A 23,803-nucleotide genomic window follows, 5' to 3' on the forward strand; every position below is an offset into this window, starting at 1 on the left:
ACTCCACAGCCCTCTGAAACCATTCGGAAATCTAGGAAAACAGAAGAAAATCGAAAAAGGAGAAGTCAGGGAAAGGGAGAGTTGGGGAGGGAGGTGCATTGGGAAAGCTCCCTTCAGAGTGCGCACACAAATTCCTCATGGGTGACTGACTTCCTTTGGAGTGTCAAACTTTCTTCAGCCACGTCTGTATTCTTTCAAACAAGGAAATTCAGGCGCTCGTCATTATTAATCACGATGCTTCAAAACTATATTTACTTTTTTAAAATGATAGGCTAGTATACTGGAATGATCTCTGTTAGTAGCTTATTTTATAATGCTAATACTAAAATTACAGATACTCTGGGCTGACATTTTCCGTTACTGGTATACTTGGTTTTCCTGATTGCTTTACGTGGAACTTCTCAAACAGATGAACTTGCGTTCACTTTCTTGAGACCGGATCCTTCCTATATACTATGAATATTTAGCGTGACCTGTACCTTGTGGGAGGTACTTGGCTGGGAATTTCTTCTTTTTCGTCGGGTCTATAAACCAGAACTATAAGAGGGAGAAGGGCATCCGGCAGGACAGGGAACCTCCAGAGAAGGGCTGAGCACAGGCTTCTGAGAAATAGTACCCAAATGTCTCCCCTGTGCCGCTCAGGTTTCCCAGGGACCAGGTGGCATGCGGTGGGACTGGCTGGTGGAAAACTGCTCTTCAGCTCTTAGAAGCTCCTGCTAAGGAAAAATTTGGAGCAAGTGACGTTGTTTATACACACAGATTTTCAGTAGCCTGATTTTATTTACAGAAGGCTTTAATTAAACAACATGTAAAATATTTATTTGTGGAGAGGTTATCTCTTGAGAAAGCTTTTAGTTTCACTAAAACTTCCAGATTTAGTCTTTTTGTCCCCCATAACCCATCTCAATCGCTTTCCATCATGCAGAGGAGGCCACCGGCCCCGAGAGCCAGAACAGAGACACACCACAAACAGGGGACACACCTGTGCGGACACACTGTTTCTGGCAGTGCTGGGAATAGTGGGGAAGGTCCTGGTGAAGGGGGAGCAGAGAAGGGACACGCCGAGAAGCACTGTTGGTGGCTGCCCACTTTCAAGGCCGACCTCTGATGGGCCCGGTGGCCTCTGGTGCCCACCGCATCCCGGATCCTCCGGGTAGTGTAGCATTGGGAACAGGATCCGAGGGGCCTGCTGCTCAACAGCCTGGCGAGCTCTGTGCTTTGGTCTCATCATCTGTAAAGCGAGGACGTCCGTGCTCTGAGGGCCAGTGACGGCGTGTGTGAAGGGCGGCTGCCGTACCGGGCAGGTTGTCCGTGAGCCGCCGTCTTTGCCCCGCACAGTCACTGGGGCACGGAGAAGAGCAGTCAGGTCTGTCGCGGAGCCATTCTGAGGACATGAGAAGCGGTTTCCTTTAGCTCCTGAGATTATTTGTACTGGAATGTTGAAAGATGATTTGGGGTCATGTGATTATGTAATCAAACTTAATATCAAAGTAGTAGACTCTGGTCTAGCTCTTTTAGACTGAAGGTATTTCAGGACGAAGTGGGGCAGCGCTCTGAGTTAGGAGTTAACGGACTGTCTTCGGCCATGACCCACGTTTCCTCTCTAAAGCCTCTTTAGGGCTCTCCTGTAGATTCGAGTTGGGCTTTTTCCCTTGGAACTGGGCCTGGAGGATTTTTCAGGCAGGGCGTTAGCATCCTCCAGCTCTGCTTTTAGATCGATCATGTTCTATTTTCTCTTGCGCAGCTCTCTCATCTCCCCACCACACCACCACCTCTGAGTAGGTACGTTCTAGCCTAGTTCTCTCAAGCCCAGTTCTTGTGCCATTTGTGGGTTCACCGAATGCCTGCCGTGCGCTCTTCGCCATTCTGGTGACATGAGGGTTACAGCAAGGCACTAGGTCTCCGGCCTTCAGGAAGCTGACATTCTAGTGGGGGTGGGGAGACGGATAGAACGCAAGTAGCCCATCTGTGTCCGTCGGGCCCAGTGCTGGGGAGGGAGATGGGGAGAGCCGTGTGGGGGGAGCTGTTGTGGATAGGGTGGCCAGGGGAGCCCTTCCCAGTCCGTTGACATTTGCCCAGCGACGAGAGAAGGAAGGGGGCAAGCCGTGCTGCTGCCAGGAAGCACGTCGCGGGCTGGAGCAGGAGTCCTGTAGAAATGCCCCTGGCGCTCCCGGGAGCAGGACGCAGCAGGACTAGAGCAGAGCGTGGCAAGGCAGGAGGTCAGAGAGGTAATGGGCTGGAGACAGGGCACCTGAAAGCAGCTTCACTTGAATGAGAGGGGGAGCCCCCAGTGGGGTTGGAGATAAGGAATTCATCTTACCTTTTCAAAGGGTCACTGACTTTCCTGCCAGCAAGTTTACGCTAGCTCAGTAAGCCATTGTAGTAAAACTCTGTCCTAACTTACCCTAACCCATAGGTATTTCACACCTTTTTTTTGGTGGGGGGTGGGGGAGGCAGAGGGAGAGGGGGAGAGAGACTCTTAAGCAGGCTCCATACCCAGCCTGGAGCCCGACGTGGGGCTCCTCACAGCCCTGAGATGATGACCTGAACCAAAGCGAAGAGTCAAGCACTTAACTGACTGAACCACATAGGCACTTCTCGCCACTTCTTTTTTAAATAATTGATTTTAAAGACTTTTATAGCAGTTTGGCCATGTTCTACTCAGCTGACTCTGAGAAGGAGATAGGCCCAGGCTAAAGGCAAAATAAAATTATCTCTTGATTAGTTTTCTAAGAGGAGTGGTACATTATATGCTAATTACATTAGCAAAGGTAATGCAAAGTGTTGACCCAATCAGATGGCTTTGGGAAGCGTCTAGGTCCTAGCTTGATGAATTTTTCTTTAACTCCGTATCTCGTACTATCCTCCAAAGCGACCGTTACAATTCCGTCTTTCACAGTAATGGCCAATAATAACTCTGTGAATACTAGGTTGGCAGATAAAACACGATGTGGGCGTTAGAGGTGCTGGAACTTCTTGCACCCTCCAGAAAAATCTGGAAGAATGGTCACTGCTTCGTTAGCTTATGCTGCTTAGTCCTTTGTCCCTGGGAGTTAAGGATAGATGGTTGGCGGGAGGACTGCCTTACACACAGTTACGGGTCAGGAAAGAGATTAAGCCCTAGGTCTGTGCGGATTGCTGCAGCTGTGAGCAATCCAGGTAGTGAGAAGACTTTAGTGTCCTGGGGTCTCCAGTCCTCGTGCATAGTAGGTAATTACAGGAAATCTGCACTAACATGCATTTGGACATGAGAGACTGATTTCTGTTCCCTGGGCGAGTTCTGTTTCTCAAAGTCGGGGAGGGCGGGGACAGCCAGTGGAGGGATTGCCTCGTCATTATTTGAGACCTTAGTCCAGCGATCAGGCTAATACAGGAAAGCCAATAGATGAAAGTGTTTTTTTTTTTTTTTTTCAACATTCCCTGGATAACTGGAAGATTGACTTAAAAATTGTTTTTGTTTTTTTTTTTTTTAAATTAACAGTAATAGTGCAGCCCCATATTTTAGCCCAGTTGGATGTTGGGGGCTCATTTATTTAATAATGAGGTGGGGTGCTTTTTTTTTTTTTCTGTACCAAATTTGTATTTACTCAGAATGTTTCTTTTCATACTCCCATAGACTTGTGCCTCACCATTGAGGCCATTTCTCTGCTTATTGGCACTTTCAGAAATGGACAGGACAAGAAATTAAAGGAAATTCAAACCGGTCCCCTTCATCTGGGCATCTGAATTATTGTATCCCCTCCATCGCCCAGACTTGATTTCCTTTGTGCGGAGGAGATGCGTGTCTGATATTTTTCTCTCTCCTCTTCCATTTCCAGGAGGGCTGTTGGCCTGCTGCCGTGCTGCTGAACAGTATGCAGTCCTTCCGGGAGCAAAGCAGTTACCACGGAGACCAGCAGAGCTACCCGCAGGAGGTACACAGCTCATCCCGGATAGAAGAGTTCAGCCCTCGTCAGGCCCAGATGTTCCAGAATTTTGGGGGTGCAGGCAGCGGCGGCGGCAGCAGCAGCGGCAGCAGCGGCGGTGGGCGACGAGGCTCGGCGGCTGCGGCAGCGATGGCTAGCGAAACCTCTGGCCACCAGGGCTACCAGGGCTTCAGGAAAGAGGCTGGAGACTTCTACTACATGGCAGGCAGCAAAGACCCCGTGACAGCAGGAACCCCGCAGCCGCCGCAGCGAAGGCCTTCGGGGCCCGTGCAGAGCTACGGACCGCCCCAGGGGAGCAGCTTTGGCAATCAGTATGGGAGCGAGGGGCACGTGGGCCAGTTTCAAGCCCAGCACTCGGCCCTCGGTGGGGTGTCCCACTATCAGCAGGATTACACGGGGCCTTTCTCTCCAGGGAGCGCTCAGTACCAGCAGCAAGCCTCCAGCCAGCAGCAGCAGCAGCAGCAGGTGCAGCAGCTGAGACAGCAGCTCTACCAGTCCCACCAGCCTCTGCCGCAGGCCACCGGCCAGCCGGCGTCCGCATCGTCCCATCTGCAGCCGATGCAGCGGCCCTCCGCGCTGCCGTCGTCCGCTTCCGGGTACCAGCTGCGGGTCGGTCAGTTCGGCCAGCACTACCAGTCCTCCGCCGCCTCCTCGTCCTCCTCCTTCCCTTCGCCGCAGCGTTTCAGCCAGTCCGGCCAGAGCTACGACGGCAGTTACAGCGTGAATGCGGGGTCCCAGTACGAGGGACACGGCGTGGGTTCTAACGCGCAGGCATACGGCACGCAGTCCAACTACAGCTATCAGCCTCAGTCTGTGAAGGGCTTCGAGCCGGCCAAGATTCCACAGGGGACGCAGCAGGGGCAGGCGCCCGCGCAGCCGCCGCAGCCGCCGCCGCAGCACGTGATGCAGTACACGAACACCGCCACCAAGCTGCCCCTGCAGGCCCAGGTGGGGCAGTACAGCCAGCCCGAGGTTCCGGTGCGATCCCCGATGCAGTTCCACCAGAACTTCAGCCCCATCTCCAACCCTTCCCCCGCGGCCTCTGTGGTGCAGTCTCCAAGCTGCAGCTCCACCCCGTCCCCCCTGATGCAGAGCGGGGAGAACCTCCAGTGTGGGCAAGGCAGTGTGCCCATGGGTTCCAGAAACCGAATTTTACAGCTAATGCCCCAGCTGAGCCCGACGCCCTCCATGATGCCCAGTCCTAATTCGCACGCTGCAGGCTTCAAAGGGTTTGGCCTAGAAGGAGTGCCGGAAAAACGACTGACAGACCCCGGGCTGAGTAGTTTGAGCGCCCTGAGTACGCAAGTGGCCAATCTTCCTAATACCGTTCAGCACATGCTACTTTCCGATGCCCTGACACCTCAGAAGAAGACCTCCAAGAGGCCCTCCTCCTCTTCGAAGAAAGCGGACAGCTGCACAAACTCCGAAGGCTCCTCCCAGCCTGAGGAACAGCTCAAGTCCCCCATGGCCGAGTCACTAGACGGAGGCTGCTCGAGCAGCTCCGAGGACCAAGGCGAGCGGGTGAGGCAGCTCAGTGGCCAGAGCACCAGCTCCGACACCACCTACAAGGGCGGGACCTCCGAGAAAGCGGGCTCTTCCCCGGCGCAGGGCGCTCAGAGCGAGGCCCCCAGACTCAGTGCCAGTCCCGCAGCCAGAGAAGAGGCTGCCTCGCCGGGTGCTAAGGACACACCGCTGTCGTCCGAGGGCAACCCCAAAGTCAACGAGAAGACGGTTGGGGTGATTGTCTCCCGGGAAGCCATGACAGGCCGGGTCGAAAAACCTGGTGCACAAGATAAAGGCTCCCAGGAGGAGGATCCCACAGCCACGCAGAGGCCACCCAGCGCTGGAGGGCCAAAGGAGACCAGTCACCCGTCGGTCCCGCAGCCAGAGCCCCCGGGGGGAGGGAGCAAAGGAAACAAGAATGTAGATAATAACTCCAACCACAATGGAGAGGGAAACGGCCAGGGCGGGCACTCGGCGGTGGGCCCCGGTTTTACAGGCAGGAGCGAGGCCGGCAAATCTCCTGGCAGCCTGCGCTATAGTTACAAAGACGGTTTCGGGTCAGCCGCGCCGAGAAACGTCAGTAGCTTTCCTCAGTACCCTACAGGACAAGATAAGGGGGACTTCGCTGGCCACGGGGAGCGCAAGGGGAGGAACGAGAAGTTCCCCAGCCTGCTACAGGAAGTGCTTCAGGGCTACCATCACCACCCGGACAGGAGGTACTCCAGGAGCACGCAGGAGCATCAGGGCATGGCGGGGGGCCTGGAAGCAGCCACGAGGCCTAATGTCTTAGTCAGTCAAACCAATGAGTTAGCTAGCAGGGGCCTCTTGAATAAGAGCATCGGGTCCCTATTAGAAAACCCGCACTGGGGCCCTTGGGAGAGGAAGTCAAGCGGCACGGCTCCCGAAATGAAACAGATCAATTTGGCTGACTATCCGATTCCCAGAAAGTTTGAAATAGAGCCGCAGTCATCGGCCCATGAGCCCGGGGGTTCCCTCTCTGAAAGAAGATCCGTGATCTGTGACATTTCTCCACTAAGACAGATTGTCAGGGACCCGGGGGCGCACTCACTGGGACACATGGGTACCGACACCAGACTTGGGAGGAGTGATCGGCTCAATCCAAGTTTAAGTCAGTCGGTCATTCTTCCCGGTGGGTTGGTATCCATGGAAGCGAAGCTGAAATCCCAGAGCGGGCAGATAAAAGAGGAAGACTTTGAACAGTCCAAATCTCAAGCTAGCTTCAACAACAAGAAATCCGGAGACCACTGCCACCCTGCCAGCATCAAGCATGAGTCTTACCGAGGCAACGCCAGTCCTGGAGCAGCTCACGATTCCATCTCAGACTACGGCCCCCAAGACAGCAGACCCACGCCGATGCGGCGGGTTCCTGGCAGAGTCGGTGGCCGGGAGGGCATGAGGGGTCGGTCCCCTTCGCAGTATCATGACTTCTCAGAAAAACTGAAGATGTCTCCTGGGAGGAGCAGAGGCCCAGGGGGAGACCCTCATCACATGAACCCACACATGACCTTTTCGGAGCGGGCCAACCGGAGTTCTTTACACGCTCCCTTCTCTCCCAACTCAGAAAGCCTGGCCTCTGCTTACCACGCCAACACTCGGGCTCATGCTTATGGGGACCCCAACGCAGGTTTGAATTCTCAGCTCCATTATAAGAGACAGATGTACCAACAGCAGCAAGACGAGTACAAAGACTGGAGCAGCAGCTCTGCTCAGGGAGTGATCGCTGCCGCGCAGCACAGGCAGGAGGGACCACGGAAGAGCCCGAGGCAGCAGCAGTTTCTTGACAGAGTGCGGAGCCCTCTGAAAAACGACAAAGATGGTATGATGTATGGCCCACCGATGGGGACTTACCATGACCCCAGCGGTCAGGAAGGGGGGCGCTGCCTCATGTCTGCCGATGGTCTGTCTAACAAAGGCATCGAGTTGAAGCATGGCTCCCAGAAGTTACAACAAGAATCTTGTTGGGATCTTTCCCGGCAGACTTCTCCAGCCAAAAGCAGCGGTCCTCCAGGAATGTCCAATCAGAAGAGGTACGGGCCACCCCACGAGGCCGACGGACACGGGCTCGCCGACACGCCGCAGTCGTCCAAACCCAGTAATGTTATGCTCAGGCTCCCGGGCCAAGAGGATCATTCTTCTCAAAACCCCTTAATCATGCGGAGGCGGGTGCGCTCCTTTATCTCTCCCATTCCCAGCAAGAGGCAGTCACAGGATGTGAAAAACAGTAACACGGAAGATAAAGGGCGCCTCCTTCACCCACCGAAAGAAGGCGCCGACCGAGCGTTCAATTCCTATGCGCATCTCTCTCACAGCCAGGATGTCAGATCCATCCCGAAGAGAGAATCTTCCAAGGACCTTCCAAGTCCAGATAGCAGAAACTGCCCCGCGGTTACCCTCACAAGTCCTGCTAAGACCAAAATACTGCCCCCTCGGAAAGGCCGGGGCTTGAAATTGGAAGCTATAGTTCAGAAGATCACGTCCCCAAACATCAGGAGGAGCGCGTCCTCGAACAGCGCGGAGGCCGGGGGAGACACAGTCACTCTCGATGACATTCTGTCTTTGAAGAGTGGCCCTCCCGAAGGTGGCAGCGTTGCTGTTCAGGATGCCGAGATGGAGAAGAGAAAAGGTGAACTGGTGTCTGACCTGGTCTGTCCAACGAGCCAGGACCTGAACATCGAAAAGCCCCTGCCAAGGGCTTCAGAGGAGTGGCGTGGCGGTGGGGATGACAAAGTGAAGACTGAGACGCACCCAGAGACGGTCACTGCTGGAAAGGACCCCCCTGGCGCCATGACATCCGTGACCTCACAGAAGCCTGGGGGTAACCAGGGGAGACCAGATGGTTCCCTTGGTGGGACTGCACCCTTAATCTTCTCGGACTCAAAGAATGTACCTCCAGTGGGTGTGTCGGCCCCTGAGGCAAACCCCAAGGCTGAGGAGAAAGAGAACGATACAGTGACGATTTCCCCCAAACAAGAGGGTTTCCCCCCGAAGGGGTACTTCCCATCAGGAAAGAAGAAGGGGAGACCCATCGGTAGTGTGAACAAGCAAAAGAAACAGCAGCCACCACCTCCGCCCCCGCAGCCCCCTCAGATACCAGAAGCTTCTGCGGATGGAGAGCCAAAGCCAAAAAAGCAGAGGCAAAGGCGGGAGAGGAGGAAGCCTGGGACGCAGCCGAGGAAGCGGAAAACCAAACAAGCGGTTCCCATCGTGGAGCCCCAGGAACCCGAGATCAAACTAAAGTATGCCACCCAGCCACTGGATAAAACCGATGCCAGGAACAAGTCTTTTTTCCCTTACATCCATGTAGTGAGTAAGCGTGACCTTGGGGCCGTGTGTACAATCATCAATGCGGAGGAGGAGGAGCAAACCAAACTGGTGAGGGGCCGGAGGGGCCAGAGGTCGCGGACGCCGCCGCCCAGCAGCACGGAGAGCAAGGCACTGCCGGCCTCGTCCTTCATGCTGCAGGGCCCCGTGGTGACCGAGTCTTCTGTCGTGGGGCACCTGGTGTGCTGTCTGTGTGGCAAGTGGGCCAGTTACCGCAACATGGGCGACCTCTTTGGACCCTTTTACCCGCAAGATTATGCCGCCACTCTCCCGAAGAACCCGCCCCCGAAGCGGGCCGCGGAGACGCAGAGCAGAGTCAAAGTGCGGCACAAAAGCGCTTCGAACGGCTCCAAGACGGACACTGAGGAGGAGGAGGAGCAGCAGCAGAAAGAGCAGAGGAGCCTGGCCGCGCACCCCAGGTTCAAGCGGCGACACCGCTCAGAAGACTGCGGCGGCAGCGGAGGCGGCCCTCGCTCCCTGGCCCGGGGGCTCCCCTGTAAGAAGGCCACCGCCGAGGGCAGCAGCGACAAGACTGCTTTGGACTCGAAGCCCTCTGTGCCCACCACTTCGGAAGGGGGCCCCGAGCTGGAGTTACAAATTCCTGAACTACCTCTTGACAGCAATGAATTTTGGGTCCACGAGGGTTGTATTCTCTGGGCCAATGGAATCTACCTGGTCTGCGGCCGGCTCTACGGCCTGCAGGAGGCGCTGGAAATAGCCAGAGAGATGGTGAGTGTGCCCTCCCCTCCCACCCCCAAATCCGGGGGGCGGGGTCTCGCCCTGCCTCTTCCCTCCTTCTGCTCCCCTCTTTCACTCCTGCACTTGCCCCAGCCCCGCCGATCCGGCCGGTCGTTCCCCCAGGTTGGAGCCCCTAAGCCCACAGAAGGGGCGGAAAATGAAGTGATTTGGAAGATTTGTTTACCTTTTGTTTTTATGGGTTGGGTAGTGCGGACCCTAAGTGGCAGAGTCCTGCGGGGGCAGTCCGGCGCGACAGAGCGAGCGTCGTCCCCCCCACCCCCAACCCGCCTCGATCCCGCCCGCGCAGTGCTCTGCCGCCTTCTTCTGTTTCTGCACCATAAGCTTTTGCTGCTAGTTGTTTTATTTATTGGTCCTTTTCTCCCGTTTTTCAACATCTGCCTCTGTAATACTTAACAGAGTACGCTGTGATTCTCTTTCCTTTTCTCTCAAACTCTTCCCTTCTCTGGAATTACTCATTCACCTTAGGCTTCTCCTGGACCACATCGCTCTAATCCAAACTTGACAACAGGATGTTCATTCTTTAGGTCGGTTTCGTAACTGTTATCCTGGGGTGTTCATCGTCATTGTCACTCCCTTCTTTCTTCCAGCGAATGCCTTAGTCTTTGCCCGTCTTTGCCTTTCTTAGTCTGCGCCCTCATTTAATGCCACGCATTGTCCCTGGGGAGTTTTCCGAGATGGGTGCGTGGGAGGAAAAATACTTGGAGACTTGTCTTGGGTGAGAATATGTCTCCGTCCCATCCTCATGTTTGCTTGAGGGTTGGGTATGGAATTCTAGATTTGAAATCATTTTCTCTCCCTGTCTTAGAGTCCTGGCTCCCGACTTGGCCTTGAGCTTCTGGTGCTGCAGTCGCGGGGACGGGGGCCGTTGGTGGTTTTCAGTCCTTGGTGTGAGCGTGTGGACTGCCTTTCTCCTCTGGAGCGTTTGAGGATCTTCTCGGTTTCCCTTGGGGTGGGTCTTTTCATTCTCTGTGCTGCCCCCACTGGGAGATCTTGCGATCTGTAAACTCCTGTGTCCCACTTGGGGAAGTTTGTCGTGTGTTGTTTCTTGGATAATTTCCTCCCATCTGTTTTCTTGGTTCTTTCTGGAATCCTGCAAATTAGGTACCTCCTGGATTGATCCTCTGGCTTTACCTTTTCTCTCCTGGGTTCTCTCTCTCTCTCTCTCTCTCTCTCTCTCTGCCTTTTTGTTCTCATTTCTCCACGCTCTCTCCAGCTGTACCATCTAACTTTTTATTTATTTATCTTCGTTTCTAATACTCTCAAAACATCTTTCTCCTCTGAACATCTCTGTTGCGGGGACCTGCTTGAATTGGGCTGGGTTAGGGACCTAACTCCTCTTAAAATTTTGAGCCAACGACCTGGTTTCTGGCCCCACTTTCTGAGACGCCTGCTTCCCCGTCTCTGTGCCCCTCAGTGGCTGGTGTTCTAGTGGCCCCTCCGCTGCGCTCGCTCGTTCCTCTCCCTGCCTTTCAGACTGCTGGGTCGTGCCCTCCTTGTCTGATTTCCAGCGTCCGGAAATGGGGACATCTCTCGTGTGTGTTCCCTTTCTCGTTCTTGGTGTTCTCATGAAGTTGCTGTATAAGTTCATCCCTTTATCTTTGTGGGAAGGGAAAAGATGTGGAAATGGACGTTCAGTCTATGATGCTTAGTGACATGAGATTTTTGTGTTAATTCATATTTAAAATTTACCATACTTGACAAATACACTGATGATTTTCAGTCATAGTGAAGAAGGGTCCATATCAGCCAGGATCCATAGTATTTTGGGGTACTTTATACTATTCTTTTGCTCGCCCCCTACACTTCACCAGAAGCACTCTATTTTATCATTGCATTGTTGCCAGAATTTACCACAATGTCTGATAAAAGGGAAGTCAAAGCTATAAACTATAGTAAAAAATGTTATTTAATATGAAGTTTATATGCTTTTTATATTAGAACATTCTAATTCAGTCACATGAGGAGCTTGCTTTCTCTCCAAGACCCTCCCCCACCACGTGAGTTTTTTTCCCTCCCTCCTTCCCTCTCCATCCCCATAGTCACTCCCAATCCCCAGGTTTGAAGTAGATTGGCTTCTTAGACACGGTGACATTTCATAATGCAAAAGTCTTAAAGGGACATGACATTTAAGACCCTAAAGTACAGAATTCTTTAAATAGTTCTGGGTACTCCCTAATCCATCAGTCATCGTCTCGCCCTAGTTGGTGGCCTGCCTGCCATATTTAGTGGTTTGTTTTGTTTATTTGTTATTTTAGGTGTGTGTCCCTGCCCATCTGCCAGTGTTTTCTTTATTTCAACAGAGAATATTATTAATATCTCTCAGAGTAACTTCTGTGTGTAAACGCTTGAACATTCTGTAGCAGTAATTGGTAACTGGTGATCAGCAGGCTGACTCCTCCTGCCCACCAGATCCTTAAATCCTGTGTCTCAGTCTAGATCTAGTTGATAGAAAGTAGGGGCACCTGAGAATGCTGTGACCATCCTAACCACAGGTGGCCCCTCTGTCCCAGAAAGGTTGGTGACCCACAGGCCTGCCTTTTAAAATTACTCATCAGGAATCTGTGTCCTCAGAAAGTGGCAGTTCAGCTTACTACTTGTCAGCTTTGATCCCAAAGTAAAATCTGGCGTGTTATAATTAGACCAGATATACTGAATATGAATAAATCATTCTCTCTTGCCCATCCCCTCCCCCCCCCGCATTGTCAGCTGGGTGGTTAAGATGACATGAAGCAATTTAGGTAGAGAATATTGAAGGTGTTTTTTGTTTTTTAAAATATTAATTCCAGCCTCTGCCACTTCAAAAGTACTTCAAATTACATGTTTTAAGGGATAAAAAGTTGGGACACTTCATTTAAAGGTTAAAGATACAAAAGCAGGTATTTTTTTGGCACCTGGGTGGCTCAGTGGGTTAAGCCTCTGCCTTCCGCTCAGCTCATGATCTCAGGGTCCGGGGATCGAGTCCCACATCGGGCTCTCTGCTTGGCAGGGAGCCTGCTTCTCCTCCCTCTCTGCCTGCCTCTCTGCCTACTTGTGGTCTCTCTCTCTGTCCAAAAAAAAAAAAAAGCAGGTGATTTTGTGCTTAGGCTGCTCCTATATAGTAGAGGCTCTGAACTAGATATTTGGGTTCTCTGGTAGCCCCCCAGGGCTCACACACCGCCATCTCTTTTAATAACATGTTTTAGAACCCAAACAGTTGACCAGTCTTTTTTTCTTTTCATTTGAGATGTAATTGACATATAACATTGTATTTGTTCCATGACAAATCTTAGATAAATCTCTGTACTGTAGCTTTACGATTATTTCTTTACATTGTACTCACATGATGCCAGGCCCTTTAAAAATACTGAACTTTCTCTTCCCTCGATTCTGTTCTGTTTATGTAACATCCCCGTTTTAGAATAGAATGCTAGCTTTGTATATTGAATTTAATTTCTCAGTACACTCGCACATCTGTTTTACTCCCACAAGCCACCCAGTGAGATGGGAAGGGAGAAGAGAGAGACAGTACCATCCCCTTACCCTCACAATAAAGGATGACTTGGCTTTAGTGACACACGCTCAGGTGGTATATAGCCCAGGGATGCCTTGATTTTAAAATGGTTAAAAAAAAAAAATGCTGCTTTGCCTTTTTGAGCTGACTGATGTTCCACTATGACTACAAGATCTTTTTCTGTTTTATTTGCCCTAGGTTTATATTCTCCTTTTCCTGATGTACTTAAGAACAAATTAAAATTACACTAACTTGCCTTCTCTTATTTAATTTGATAGATGCTGTTTCAATTTGTCAAGACCACTCTGAGTCTAGTTTTATCTTAGGTTTTAGCAGATGCTTTCAATTTCAGTCCGCTTAACAGGCCTGCCCAATCCTATCATGTTGAGATAAGGCCACATATATTTCATTAGAGATCCATTTTGGCCCATGTATTTATCAGGTGTTTTGACAAGCATGATATTATAACAAAATAATATGAAGTCCTCGAGAGACAGTAGCTCCCTCCCTATAGGTGTCATACTGTGAAAATTGTGGAAAACTAGAACATTCCTGTTCAAGCAGATGGCCTTTGCTGTCCTTCCTTTTCTGAGTGTGGGACTTAATTCATTCATTTCTGCACAGTCGTCTTTGGTTTTGTCTGACTTTGACTTCTGCTCGTTGATCTTGGTCTGATTATATATGTGAGCCCACGGTGACCTCTGATCTGGTGTGGATGGCATGATAGAGGCACTTGCCTCTTAAGCAGACGTACATAGGACTTGGTATGTAGAAGTCATGTTTGGTACATTTAGGAATGTGAAGGCCTTCAAGGTTCAGGGTTGTGTTGCCAGGAGAACTGACCTGTGTTTATCCCTTCCCTTCCTTCCCCCACCACCTGGGCTGACAGCTCCCCTTCTGAACAGATTCTTAACAACCTCCATGGGAATTTGTGTATGTTAACTGGGTCTGGGTTAATTTCTTTCTTTTTTTTTTTTTTTAAAGATTTTATTTATTTATTTGACAAACAGAGATCACAAGTAGGCAGAGAGGCAGGCAGAGAGAGGGGAGGCGGAAAGCAGGCTCCCCGCTGAGCAGAGAGCCCAATGTGGGGCTCGATCCCAGGACCCTGAGATCATGACCTGAGCTGAAGGCAGAGGCTTTAACCCACTGAGCCACCCAGGCACCCCGGTTAATTTCCTTTGGATCAGTATGTTAAAGATTATATTTAAAGGTTATTTTTTTTTCAAGTTTTATTTATTTAATCCCTACACCCAATGTGGGGCTCAAACTCACAACCCTGAGGTCAGGGGTTGCATGCTGTTTCTGACTGAGCCAACCAGGGGCCCCTGAAGTTTATTTTTAATACAAGTTTAAATAGATCATCCTCCATTTCTAATTTACTGTATACTTTGACCCCCCCCAAAAAAACTGATTTGACAAGTGTAAAATATTACTAGATCGATGACATCATGAAAATGTAACCGCATGTTAAAACATCAAAAACAGATCAGTTAGCCTCTCTGGTGATGTGCGAAATAAAGGCATTATCCTTTATGCTCCCTGAATTTCCATATGTGCTCCCTAAGTTAGTAGTGGGCCGCCCCCGCTGAGGTCCTGCTGAAGCCTTCCCACGGAGACTCCTGGTCTCTGCTTTTGACTCACCAGCCGCACGGGCCCCGCGGTGACTGACCCTCCCCTGTACCCTTTCCTCATCCTTCCTCCCCGTCACCCTCCCCTGGCTTCCTTACACGTTTCCTTTCCTCTCTAGCCCCCTCTGGAGGCTGCCCCTTGATCTGTGCTGCCGCAGCTCACACTGCTGTCCCAGCCTGACTGTGTTAGCGTGTTGAGGTACCGGGGCTCATTCATCCCTCCATTCCTGTGACTTTCAGCAAGTAGCACAACGTTGTATGATACCTTATTACCTATTTTTCTTAACACTATCTGTGTGTGCTCTTACATCACTACGCGATGACCTTGAGACTAAACCTCCAGAGAAAAGGGTCATTTTCTCTCAGGATTTGGTTTTTCTGCATTCTAAGGAATATCATGAAATTTGCAGTTTTGGAATTTTCTTGCTTCTATAACGTTACAGAATAAATTGTGACAAATTGAAAGAGTTTTCCTATAGTCTATTTCCTTATTTCTTTTAGTGGTGGAAGGATGATGAGAGAAGCTTTACACCTGATTTTAAAGTAAAACTTACAGGATTGCCTGGGTGGTGGAGTCGGTTAAGTGTCCGAGTCTTGGTTTTGGCTCGGGTCATGATCTCAGGGTCTGAGGTCTCATGATCTCATGCTGGACTGGATGGAGCCTGCTTAAGATTCTCTCTCCCTCCCTCTCCCTCTGCACCTCTTCCTTCCCCCTCCCCCATGCTCGCTCGCTCTCTCTCTCTCTCTCTCTCTCTCTCGCAAATAAATAAATAAATAAATAAATGAAACTGAAAATGGGTGGACTGTTTGAAAATGCTACAGGTAAAGGGCCATAAAGAAGAATATCAATAGGTTACTATATAGTATATACTAGACCAAATAATTCATTTCTGAGATGTTACACTAGTTACTGCTAATGTGTTGACAGTGCTAACACGATCAGATAGCATGCCGAAGTAGGTGTTCATTTCAGTTCAGCAGCTAGCCGAGTCCTTGCTAGGAAACCCATGCAAATCTGAAGTTAGAATGCTCTGAGGGCCCTTAGCTCCCTTCACGGTTTGGGAGGCCTCGGCCCCCCGTCCCACGGCTGGCGTGTGCGGAGCAGCACTTGGCATCAAGGCTCCTGGACCTTGTCAGAAGGGTTTATGTGATTCATGCAGAGGGTGACGCCTTGCCACACAGTTCCTGCACGAGAGCTTGAATTTTCCAGGATGCGCAGCTTCCTTTATTCCAGACTCTTAAGAAAAATGGAGCTTCCCCCTCGCTGCCCCTGGCCTAACCTCTTGCCCCAGTCCAAGGCCAATTTTATAGGACCCTGAAGGCCACTAGCTGCAGGCCAGCTTCTTCCCACCTTCCCATTTTTTGAAAAGAAGTCCGACAGGGGAAAATCCATTCAGCTTAATCGTGCCCTCAGAGATCCGCCTCAGCTTTCTGGCTTGGCCCATCCGCTGACCAGCTGGGGAGGCGGGGATCGGTGAGAGTCCCGCAGTCCCCCGCTCCATGTGAAATGAGCATTTCCTAGCTGGTCACTTGCTCAAGGCACTGACCCTGTGTGCTTCACCTCCTTAATCTATAAAGTATGGAGACTGCTAGTGCCCACTGTAAAGAAGGCCGTTAGAAACATGAGGGACTCTTCGGAAGCTTCGTAGAGGAATGTTGGGCAAGTGCTGTGGGCCAGCGTCTGCCCTTGGGTCGTGTCCTTGCGTGTCCTAGTTCGGGTATGTGTTCCGGTTCGCTCGCTGAGCGGGCGTGGCTCACGGATCCTTCCAGACCCGCACAACTAGCGCTTCTTCCCGGCAAGGGAAGTTATCCCGCACAGGAGACCACCATTGTCTTTTCATTTTTACTCTTGTGGGAGACTCAGGTTCGTGGGGAGCAGGGCGTGTGGTATTTACGGTGCAGTGTTAATTAGTGTCTTATGAGCTGGCGGCAGCCCGCACAGACATTCTCAGGAGTTAGGGCGTTCAGAGGAGAGGAGGCAGGAGAAGGGAATAAACTCTACCTGGCACTTTAAGTAAAAGCATTAATGTTCTTGTGAGTTGGTCATTTTTTGATAATGAGTACCTAAGGCCAAAGTAAAGAGTGTACGTAGTAATGCAGTTATTTTTTAAATAAACATTTTTGATGGGTCAGCACTATAAGGGAGATCCAAAATAATTAAGAATTCATAGAATGGTTCAGAACAACCACACTCCACCTCCCGCCCACTCCCCCCAAAATAGCTAATACGCACCGGAGGACTGGAGAGGGCTCTGTTGTAGTCTGAGGATTGAGCTTTCGATTTATGGGCAGTGGGAAACCACCAGCAGTGCTGAGTGTGTAATATCACACAATCAGGTTTGTGGCTTATACAGGCAACTCCGGAGAGACACGGGGAGAGGAACGAAGCAGACCCGGTGGTGAGAGGCTGTGGCGTTGATCTCCCTAGAGATGACAAGAGCTAAAGAAGGAGCAGAGGAGGGATTTATTGGAAGGAGCATACAGATAGTAGGATCGTTTTGGAATTTAAAGTCGATAGAATCCAGAAACGGATTAGATGTGGCAGGTAAAGGGAGGTGAGAAATAAACCCGAGGCTTCCCCTTTAGCAGGCAGGTTGGCCGATGGAGTGGCCTGGATAAGACCCCAGTAATAGCAAAGCGGGGGGATTGAGGAAGAGAAGGGAGACTTTAGTTTTGTAGCTAGTGTGTAGCGGGCAGAAGAGACTACTGGGTGTGGAATGCCCAGCCGAATCTGCATGTTCAGGTCGTCAGCACTCTGGGTCTCTAGTACAGTGCTTTTCATAAGCACTGGCTGGTTTTTATTTAGCTTTTTGCATAAACGTAAAACCAGGAAGCTTAATCCGCGTTGCAAGAAAGTGGGAGGAAAAGTAAAAGCAAGAGATCTGTCTTTTTTTTTTTTTTTTTTTTTTTAATTCCATATAGAGAACTCTGAAAAGCTATCGGAGACATTAAGCTACCATTTGAATTATTGCCTGTAATACGGTTGGTAATGGGAGGGGTCACAGAAGAAGTCATTTGCTATTTTTGGTTTTGTTTTTTTTTTTTTAAGATTTTATTTATTTATTTGACACAGAGAGAGAGAGCACAAGTAGGCAGAGAGGCAGGCAGGGAGAGAGGGAGAAGCAGGTTCCCCGCTGAGCAGAGAGCCTGATGCGGGGCTCAATCCCAGAACCGTGAGACCATGACCTGAGCTGAAGGCAGAGGCTTAACCCTCTGAGCCACCCATCCGCCCCTATTTTTGGTTTTCTAATAATTTTTCAAGACATTGACATTATTGACAACATAGTGGAATGCCAAATAGCGTTTAGTTATGGTGAGAAAGAGCTGATAAGAAACATTACTTTTGGGGGCCTGGAAAAAGCTCTGTTGTGCACGGTAGCTCCCCATTTTCTGAGAGTCCTAGGATGTAGCCCAGGCCTCTTTGTGTTGAACTGAAACTAGACAAGGTGCACTTCACTTTGAGGTCACATGGGTTCAGAGGTTCAGATAGTCATTATGCACGGATACTTATTTTTGGAGGGTCTGGGACAGTTCCACTCACAGGAAGCAACAGGAAACCAGGAAAGGACAGAAGAGCAGACTTAACAGACCGGTCACAGGGTTTAAAGATTTTTTTTTTTTTTTTTTTTATTTGACAGAGAGAGATCACAAGCAGTCAGAGAGGCAGGCAGAGAGAGAGGAGGAAGCAGGCTCCCTGCTGAGCAGAGAGCCTGATGCAGGGCTCGATCCCAGGACCCTGAGACCACGACCTGAGCCGAAGGCAGCGGCTTAACCCACTGAGCCACCCAGGCGCCCCCGGTCACAGGGTTTAGAGGGGGCGCTGGGTACATCCATGGGCTTGAGGCTCAGACTTAACTCCCAAGGCCTGGAAAGATAAAATACTTTTTTTTTTTTTTTTTTAAGATTTTATTTATTTATTTGACAGATCACAAGTAGGCAGAGAGGCAGGCAGAGAGAGAGAGGGGAGAAGCAGGCTCCCCGCTGAGCAGAGAGCCCGATGCTGGGCCTGATCCCAGGACCCTGGGATCATGCTCTGAGCTGAAGGCGGAGGCTTTAACCCACTGAGCCACCCAGACGCCCCAATAAAATACTTTTTATGAGGGAATTACATAGTATTCACATAAGAGTAAATGTTAACAATGTTATTCATACTGTAAAACTACTAGAACTGTAGGTAAAAGAAGGCCACAATCCTGATAACCCAGTAAATTAGCCTCTTTTTTAGATTCGGTCCGTGTGCTTGTTTTACTAGATTTAGTAATAGTGCACTAACAACTGCTGACATGGGTTGAGTGCTTTCCAAGTGCGCTGTGCATGAATGCTCACATTTAAACCTCAAAGCAACCCTCTGAGGTGGGCTTTCTCCTGGACGAAACAGAGTCCAGGATCCACATCCAGAGAGTCTCTGCCATTAACTAGATAGACGAGGCAGCACTGCGTTTTTCACTTACTTTTGTAATTTTAACTTATGTAGTAACTTACGGTATTTTGTTTTAATATGTACGTAATGTATCTTCGCTAGGTACTCTGCTGTTGGACACCGAGGCCTTTGGTTACTTTATTATTTCTGATGTAGCAGTAGACATTTCTATTCATGGAGTCGTAGTTGAGGGGAAATCCCCAGATGTTAAACTGCTAAGTCAAAAAGTGCAACTATTTTATGGGTTCTGATTGTGGGTTAACCAAAAAGGGTCATGCTGAGCCACGGCCATGGCCATGGCCATGGCGATCACCCACAGTTAGACACCAGCCCACTAGGACCTCAGCGCTGGGTATTTTTAAATTTTTAATTTCTTCCTTTAAATTTTGTTTCTTGTATTGGTGATATCGCTGCGGTTCCCTATTAATTTTAATGTTTTACATCCATTGGTCATTAATTTGGAATTTTAAAGTTTCTCTTCAGTCTGTCACTTCTCTGCACATAATTTCCTGAGTCTGAGTAGCTCCCTTATCTGGCAACTGGACAGGAGCCCTTTCTTCAGGAGTGCCATGAAATGAGGCCTTTGGAGAGCTCTTAGACAAAGTTTTCTCATCTATAAATAGGACGGTGACAGAGGACTGTTGGGGGCAAAATTAACTTTGCCGGAGATCAGGTAGCTTCCTTGGGCACCAAACGATTCCTAGAGGCTTTGAGCTGAGGTGGTTTTAAAGGAAGTACGTGCTGTGAGCTGGGGTCAGTTCTGGAAGGTGTCCTCACGTGTGGTTTTAGTGGAGACACGTCCCTGTCATTAAGCTTACTGGGTGGAAATCAAGTTGAGGAGAAAGAACTCGGCCCGGCGTGACCCTGCCCCAGTCAGCCAGGTACTGGGGACTGATTTGGGCTGTGTGCACTTTGGGGCTGACACTTTATCTGAGTATGTTGGCAGCACGCTGCTGTCAAGGAATGTGCCGTGTGAGAATAGAACCCACGAGCTGCCACATAAGCAGATGCAAGGGACCAAGGTCAACACAGTGACACGTTTCCGTCTGAAAGAACAAACTTCGGGATGGGAGTGGGACCCAGCTGCGGTGACATCAGCTTTGGAGGCGTTTCATTTCTTACGTGTTTTCACTAAGTGGCCGGTGGAAGAGTTTCTAGGAAAAGTCTATGTTCATTTAACTCGCAGGCGTACTCCTTGTGACTCGCTCTGTGGTGTCGCCAGCTGGTTCTAGACTTGGAGGCTTGTGCCTGTGAAGTTCAGATCTTGGTGGAGACGGAGGTCAGGCACAGGGCTTCGCTTCTCCTGCAAGTTGCTTTCGTTGTTGTCCAAAAACTACTTAAAGCTGAGTTGGTGGGATAATAGCTCATTGACTGAAGCAACAGGAGCATTGCCAGTTGGTTCTGCGCGCTTGTTTCCTAAGTAGACTTCCCTCTGGAAGAAATCAGAAGCGATTAATGTTTTGAAAAGGCAGCCCCTTCAGAAACAATGTATTCGTTTGCCAAAACACGGCTCTGCGCCTCCCGGCAGGCCTGGGCATTTTAAAACACTGCTGTTCATGAAAAGCGCATTTGAAAAAACCAGCTTACCTGCCACCTGGTTCCCCAGACAGCAAGTGCCCAGCACTCCCGCTACACCTGTTGTGCCACTTAGCACCATGTATTGTGACAGTTTTCCCCGCCGAGCCCACCGTAGTGCCTGCCGCATGGCTGCTCGGTGCCGTGTGGGGTGAACCTGGGACCAGCAGGCTCACTCAAGCCACATGTGACGAGCAACAGATGCTTCGTAGTAGGAGGTGGGCCTTCGGAAACCACTTAAAGTACTTGTTTGAAAACATATACGTGAAAATCGGGAAAATACTGGTTAGGATTTTAATCTTTGCTTGAGAGAATTGAAGAGAGGAGTGAAAGGGTGTTTTGGTAATGAGACAGTGACAGCTTTTTTCCATCTGCCACTTCTTCATTTCCAGCAAAACATGAATGGGCGAGAGATGGACGACCATTCTGAATTGCCTACCCCAGGAGTTCCTTGTGGGGTGCGGCGAGCTGGGAACCATTGCCACGGGCTCTGCCCCCCATTAAGGGCATCTGTGCCAGGTTCTGTTGTGCCTGTGTCTCCGTGTGCGCCTTTTGAGACAAACACAGACATGCAGAGGGCAGTCACCTCTGGGTCCTACCACTGGTGTTGATTATCCAGCCTGACCGTCTAAAGGACAGCCTCCCCTTTGACTCAGAAGGGAGAACAGTTTCTGAATGCGAACTTCACCTAACGGCGCTTAGAACTCAGGTTGAGAGCTGTCTAGGCACCTGCCAGAGTCCTCACGCTAAACCAGAACACACAGACACCAGTGTCCCCTCTGTGGTTCTGTGCCACCCTCTGCCCCAAACCAAAACCTTGGAGCCATCCTAGACTCACCTCTTCCCTCCTCCCCTCCCCTGTTACTCCTGTCCAGGCACTCACTCTACGCTGTTGTTTTCATTAGCCAAATAATTCAAATCTCTCTCATATCTTCCTTATCACCACCTCCCTCCCCCAAGTCCAGACCATCATCTTTTCTCATCACAGTAGCATCATGATTGGTCTTGCTGCCCTTTGCTTTGAGCCCCTTTAGTCTGTCCTGTGCTCTGAAATGCTAGTTCTAAAACCCACGTGGGGCCGTGCCAGCGCAAGCTTACAGTCCTAGTTTACTAACACCCTGCCCTTGTCCATTCAGCCAGTGTACGTTGGCATCTGTTACGTGACAGGAACAAATCCACGCACATAATTAAAATAAGACAGTGTGAGAGACAGTGACGGGTAGCTGCTTTGTCATTATTGTTATTATTATTATTGCTATTTTAGAGAAAGAAAGAGTGCGTGGAGGGGGAGGGGCAGAGGGAGGGGGAGAGAGAATCTTAAGCAGGTTCCACACCCAGCCTGGAGCCCCACACGGGACTCAGTCTCTCGACCCTGAGATCATGACCTGAGCCGAAATCAGGAGTTGGACGCTTCACCCACTAAGCCACCCAGCGCCCTGGGGAGCTGCATTGGATTGGGGGTCCAGGGAAATTGCCCTGCGGGGTTGAGGTGGGAGTGGCCTGTCCAGCCAGCCTTTGAGATCAGAGGGCATTTTAGAGCATCCAGGGGCTGTAGCGGGGGAGCCGAGCTTGGTGGATGTGAGGAACAGAAAAAGCAGTGTGGGGAGGCAGTACCGGATGCAGAGAGAGGGTAATGAGGTTGGAGAGGTCAGCAGGAGCGAATTCCTCTGGCCTGTGTGAGTAGGGGCGGCAGCAGAGCAAGGGACGATTGGGGTGCCCTTACTTGAAACTGGGAAGCCTGGAGGAGGAGCAGGTTTGGTGGGGGAAATCCGGTGTGTTTTGTTCTGTCAAGTCTGAGATGCCTCTTAGACATCCCAGTGAAGTAGGACCATTTCAGAATTAAGGTCTCAGGACGGCTTCTTGCAGCTAAGAGTGGCCCGAGCTTTGCTTAGGTCAGCACTTGCATCACGTGCTGTGAGGCTGTGGGTGCAGGGACCACGCAGGCACCGGGAAGCCACCCCTAACGGGGCAGGAAGGCTCAGGGTGCTCTCAGACCTGCCAAGAGGTCAGATGACTTGGGGAGTTTGAAGAGTGAGTGGGAGAGAAACAGGCACGTGGCAAGATCCACGCCTTCCTCCTTTCCCAGGACCTTCCCTTGTGCCCTCGGAAACCCGCGGTCCACCGAGAGCGCACACTTCATTCTCTGCTCTGAGCACCTCTGGCTCTCCGCGTGCTCGTGCCCCTCATCCCTCTCAGGTGGCCGCAAGCAGTCATTAGGATTTAGCACCCTCGCTGTGGGCCAGGCACTGTCCAAAAGCAAACTTTCTCCTCCTTGGGGAGAGGTCAGGCCAAGTCGTGTGCCAAGCATGCACAGTAGTGGTGGAGGAGCACTGTGCAAGGCAGCCATGTGGGTGTGGGGCAGCTGTTGCTTCCACTTCGCCTCCTGGACGAGGCTTTACAGTGCTGCAGGCCCCTTTCTTCAAGAGAGCGACTCGCTTCCAGGGGTCTTCTCTCTCCAGCAAGGGAATTCCATTTTCCTGGACCCAGTGCACCCCACACCCTCCTTTGGAAACGAGCTCCATTTATAGTGACTGTGCCAATATGATTTTGTGGGTGACTTTCCGGAGACTCTACATTCAGAATTAATTTCCAGATTAACTCTAGGGAACGCCAGGAAATCACACACGCACACACACACACGCACGCACACACCTGGGCCCTCAAAGGCTCTGAGACCACTAGCAAACACCAGTTGTTGCCTTTAGCTCTTTAATTTGACTCGGGAATTCTGAAATGCCATGGTCATTGATAGATTTTCAGACAGTTTAAATAATTTTGCCAACGCCATCCTGTGTGTGTTGCCTTTGTATTCTTAGTCATGAAGGAGGAGAACCCGTGTGCTGGAGCTCCCTTTGATTGCATAACCACCGCACACCGACCGGGCTGCCCAGGGCAGAGGGACTGCAGGGAGAGCAAGCGGGGCTCTTGCGTTTACCCAGGAGAAGGTCTCTGAAAGGGGTCATGATTACCAGCTCTTGCAGGTTTCATTTTATCCTTGAATTATTCATAAAGATTGGCTACTTGGAAAATTGTAATGGTAGACAAGTCATTGAGCCTCTCGTGGCCCAATTTTTTAACCCTTAAAATGGAGATAATAACTAGACTACTCTTTCAGGTTGTCTTAAGGGATAAAATGAGATCGGTCTTCACAGTCAGT

The 23,803-nt window shown here is 50.5% G+C and overlaps 1 protein-coding gene across 3 annotated transcripts in view; it reads left to right on the plus strand.

Moving 5' to 3' along the window:
• LOC111157499 (transcription factor 20) overlaps positions 1-23,803 on the plus strand; it is a 104,088-nt gene that overhangs the window by 44,857 nt on the left and 35,428 nt on the right. For all 3 annotated transcript variants that reach the window (XM_022518944.1, XM_022518945.1, XM_022518943.1), the window contains exon 2: positions 3,819-9,500. In XM_022518944.1, coding sequence (XP_022374652.1) covers positions 3,855-9,500 — 5,646 coding nt within the window. In that variant the 5' untranslated portion in view covers positions 3,819-3,854. The remainder of the gene's footprint in view (positions 1-3,818; positions 9,501-23,803) is intronic.

Source organism: Enhydra lutris, unplaced genomic scaffold (genome assembly GCF_002288905.1).
Source record: "Enhydra lutris kenyoni isolate GAN:26980312 unplaced genomic scaffold, ASM228890v2 scaffoldscaffold55, whole genome shotgun sequence".
Lineage (NCBI taxonomy): Eukaryota > Metazoa > Chordata > Mammalia > Carnivora > Mustelidae > Enhydra > Enhydra lutris.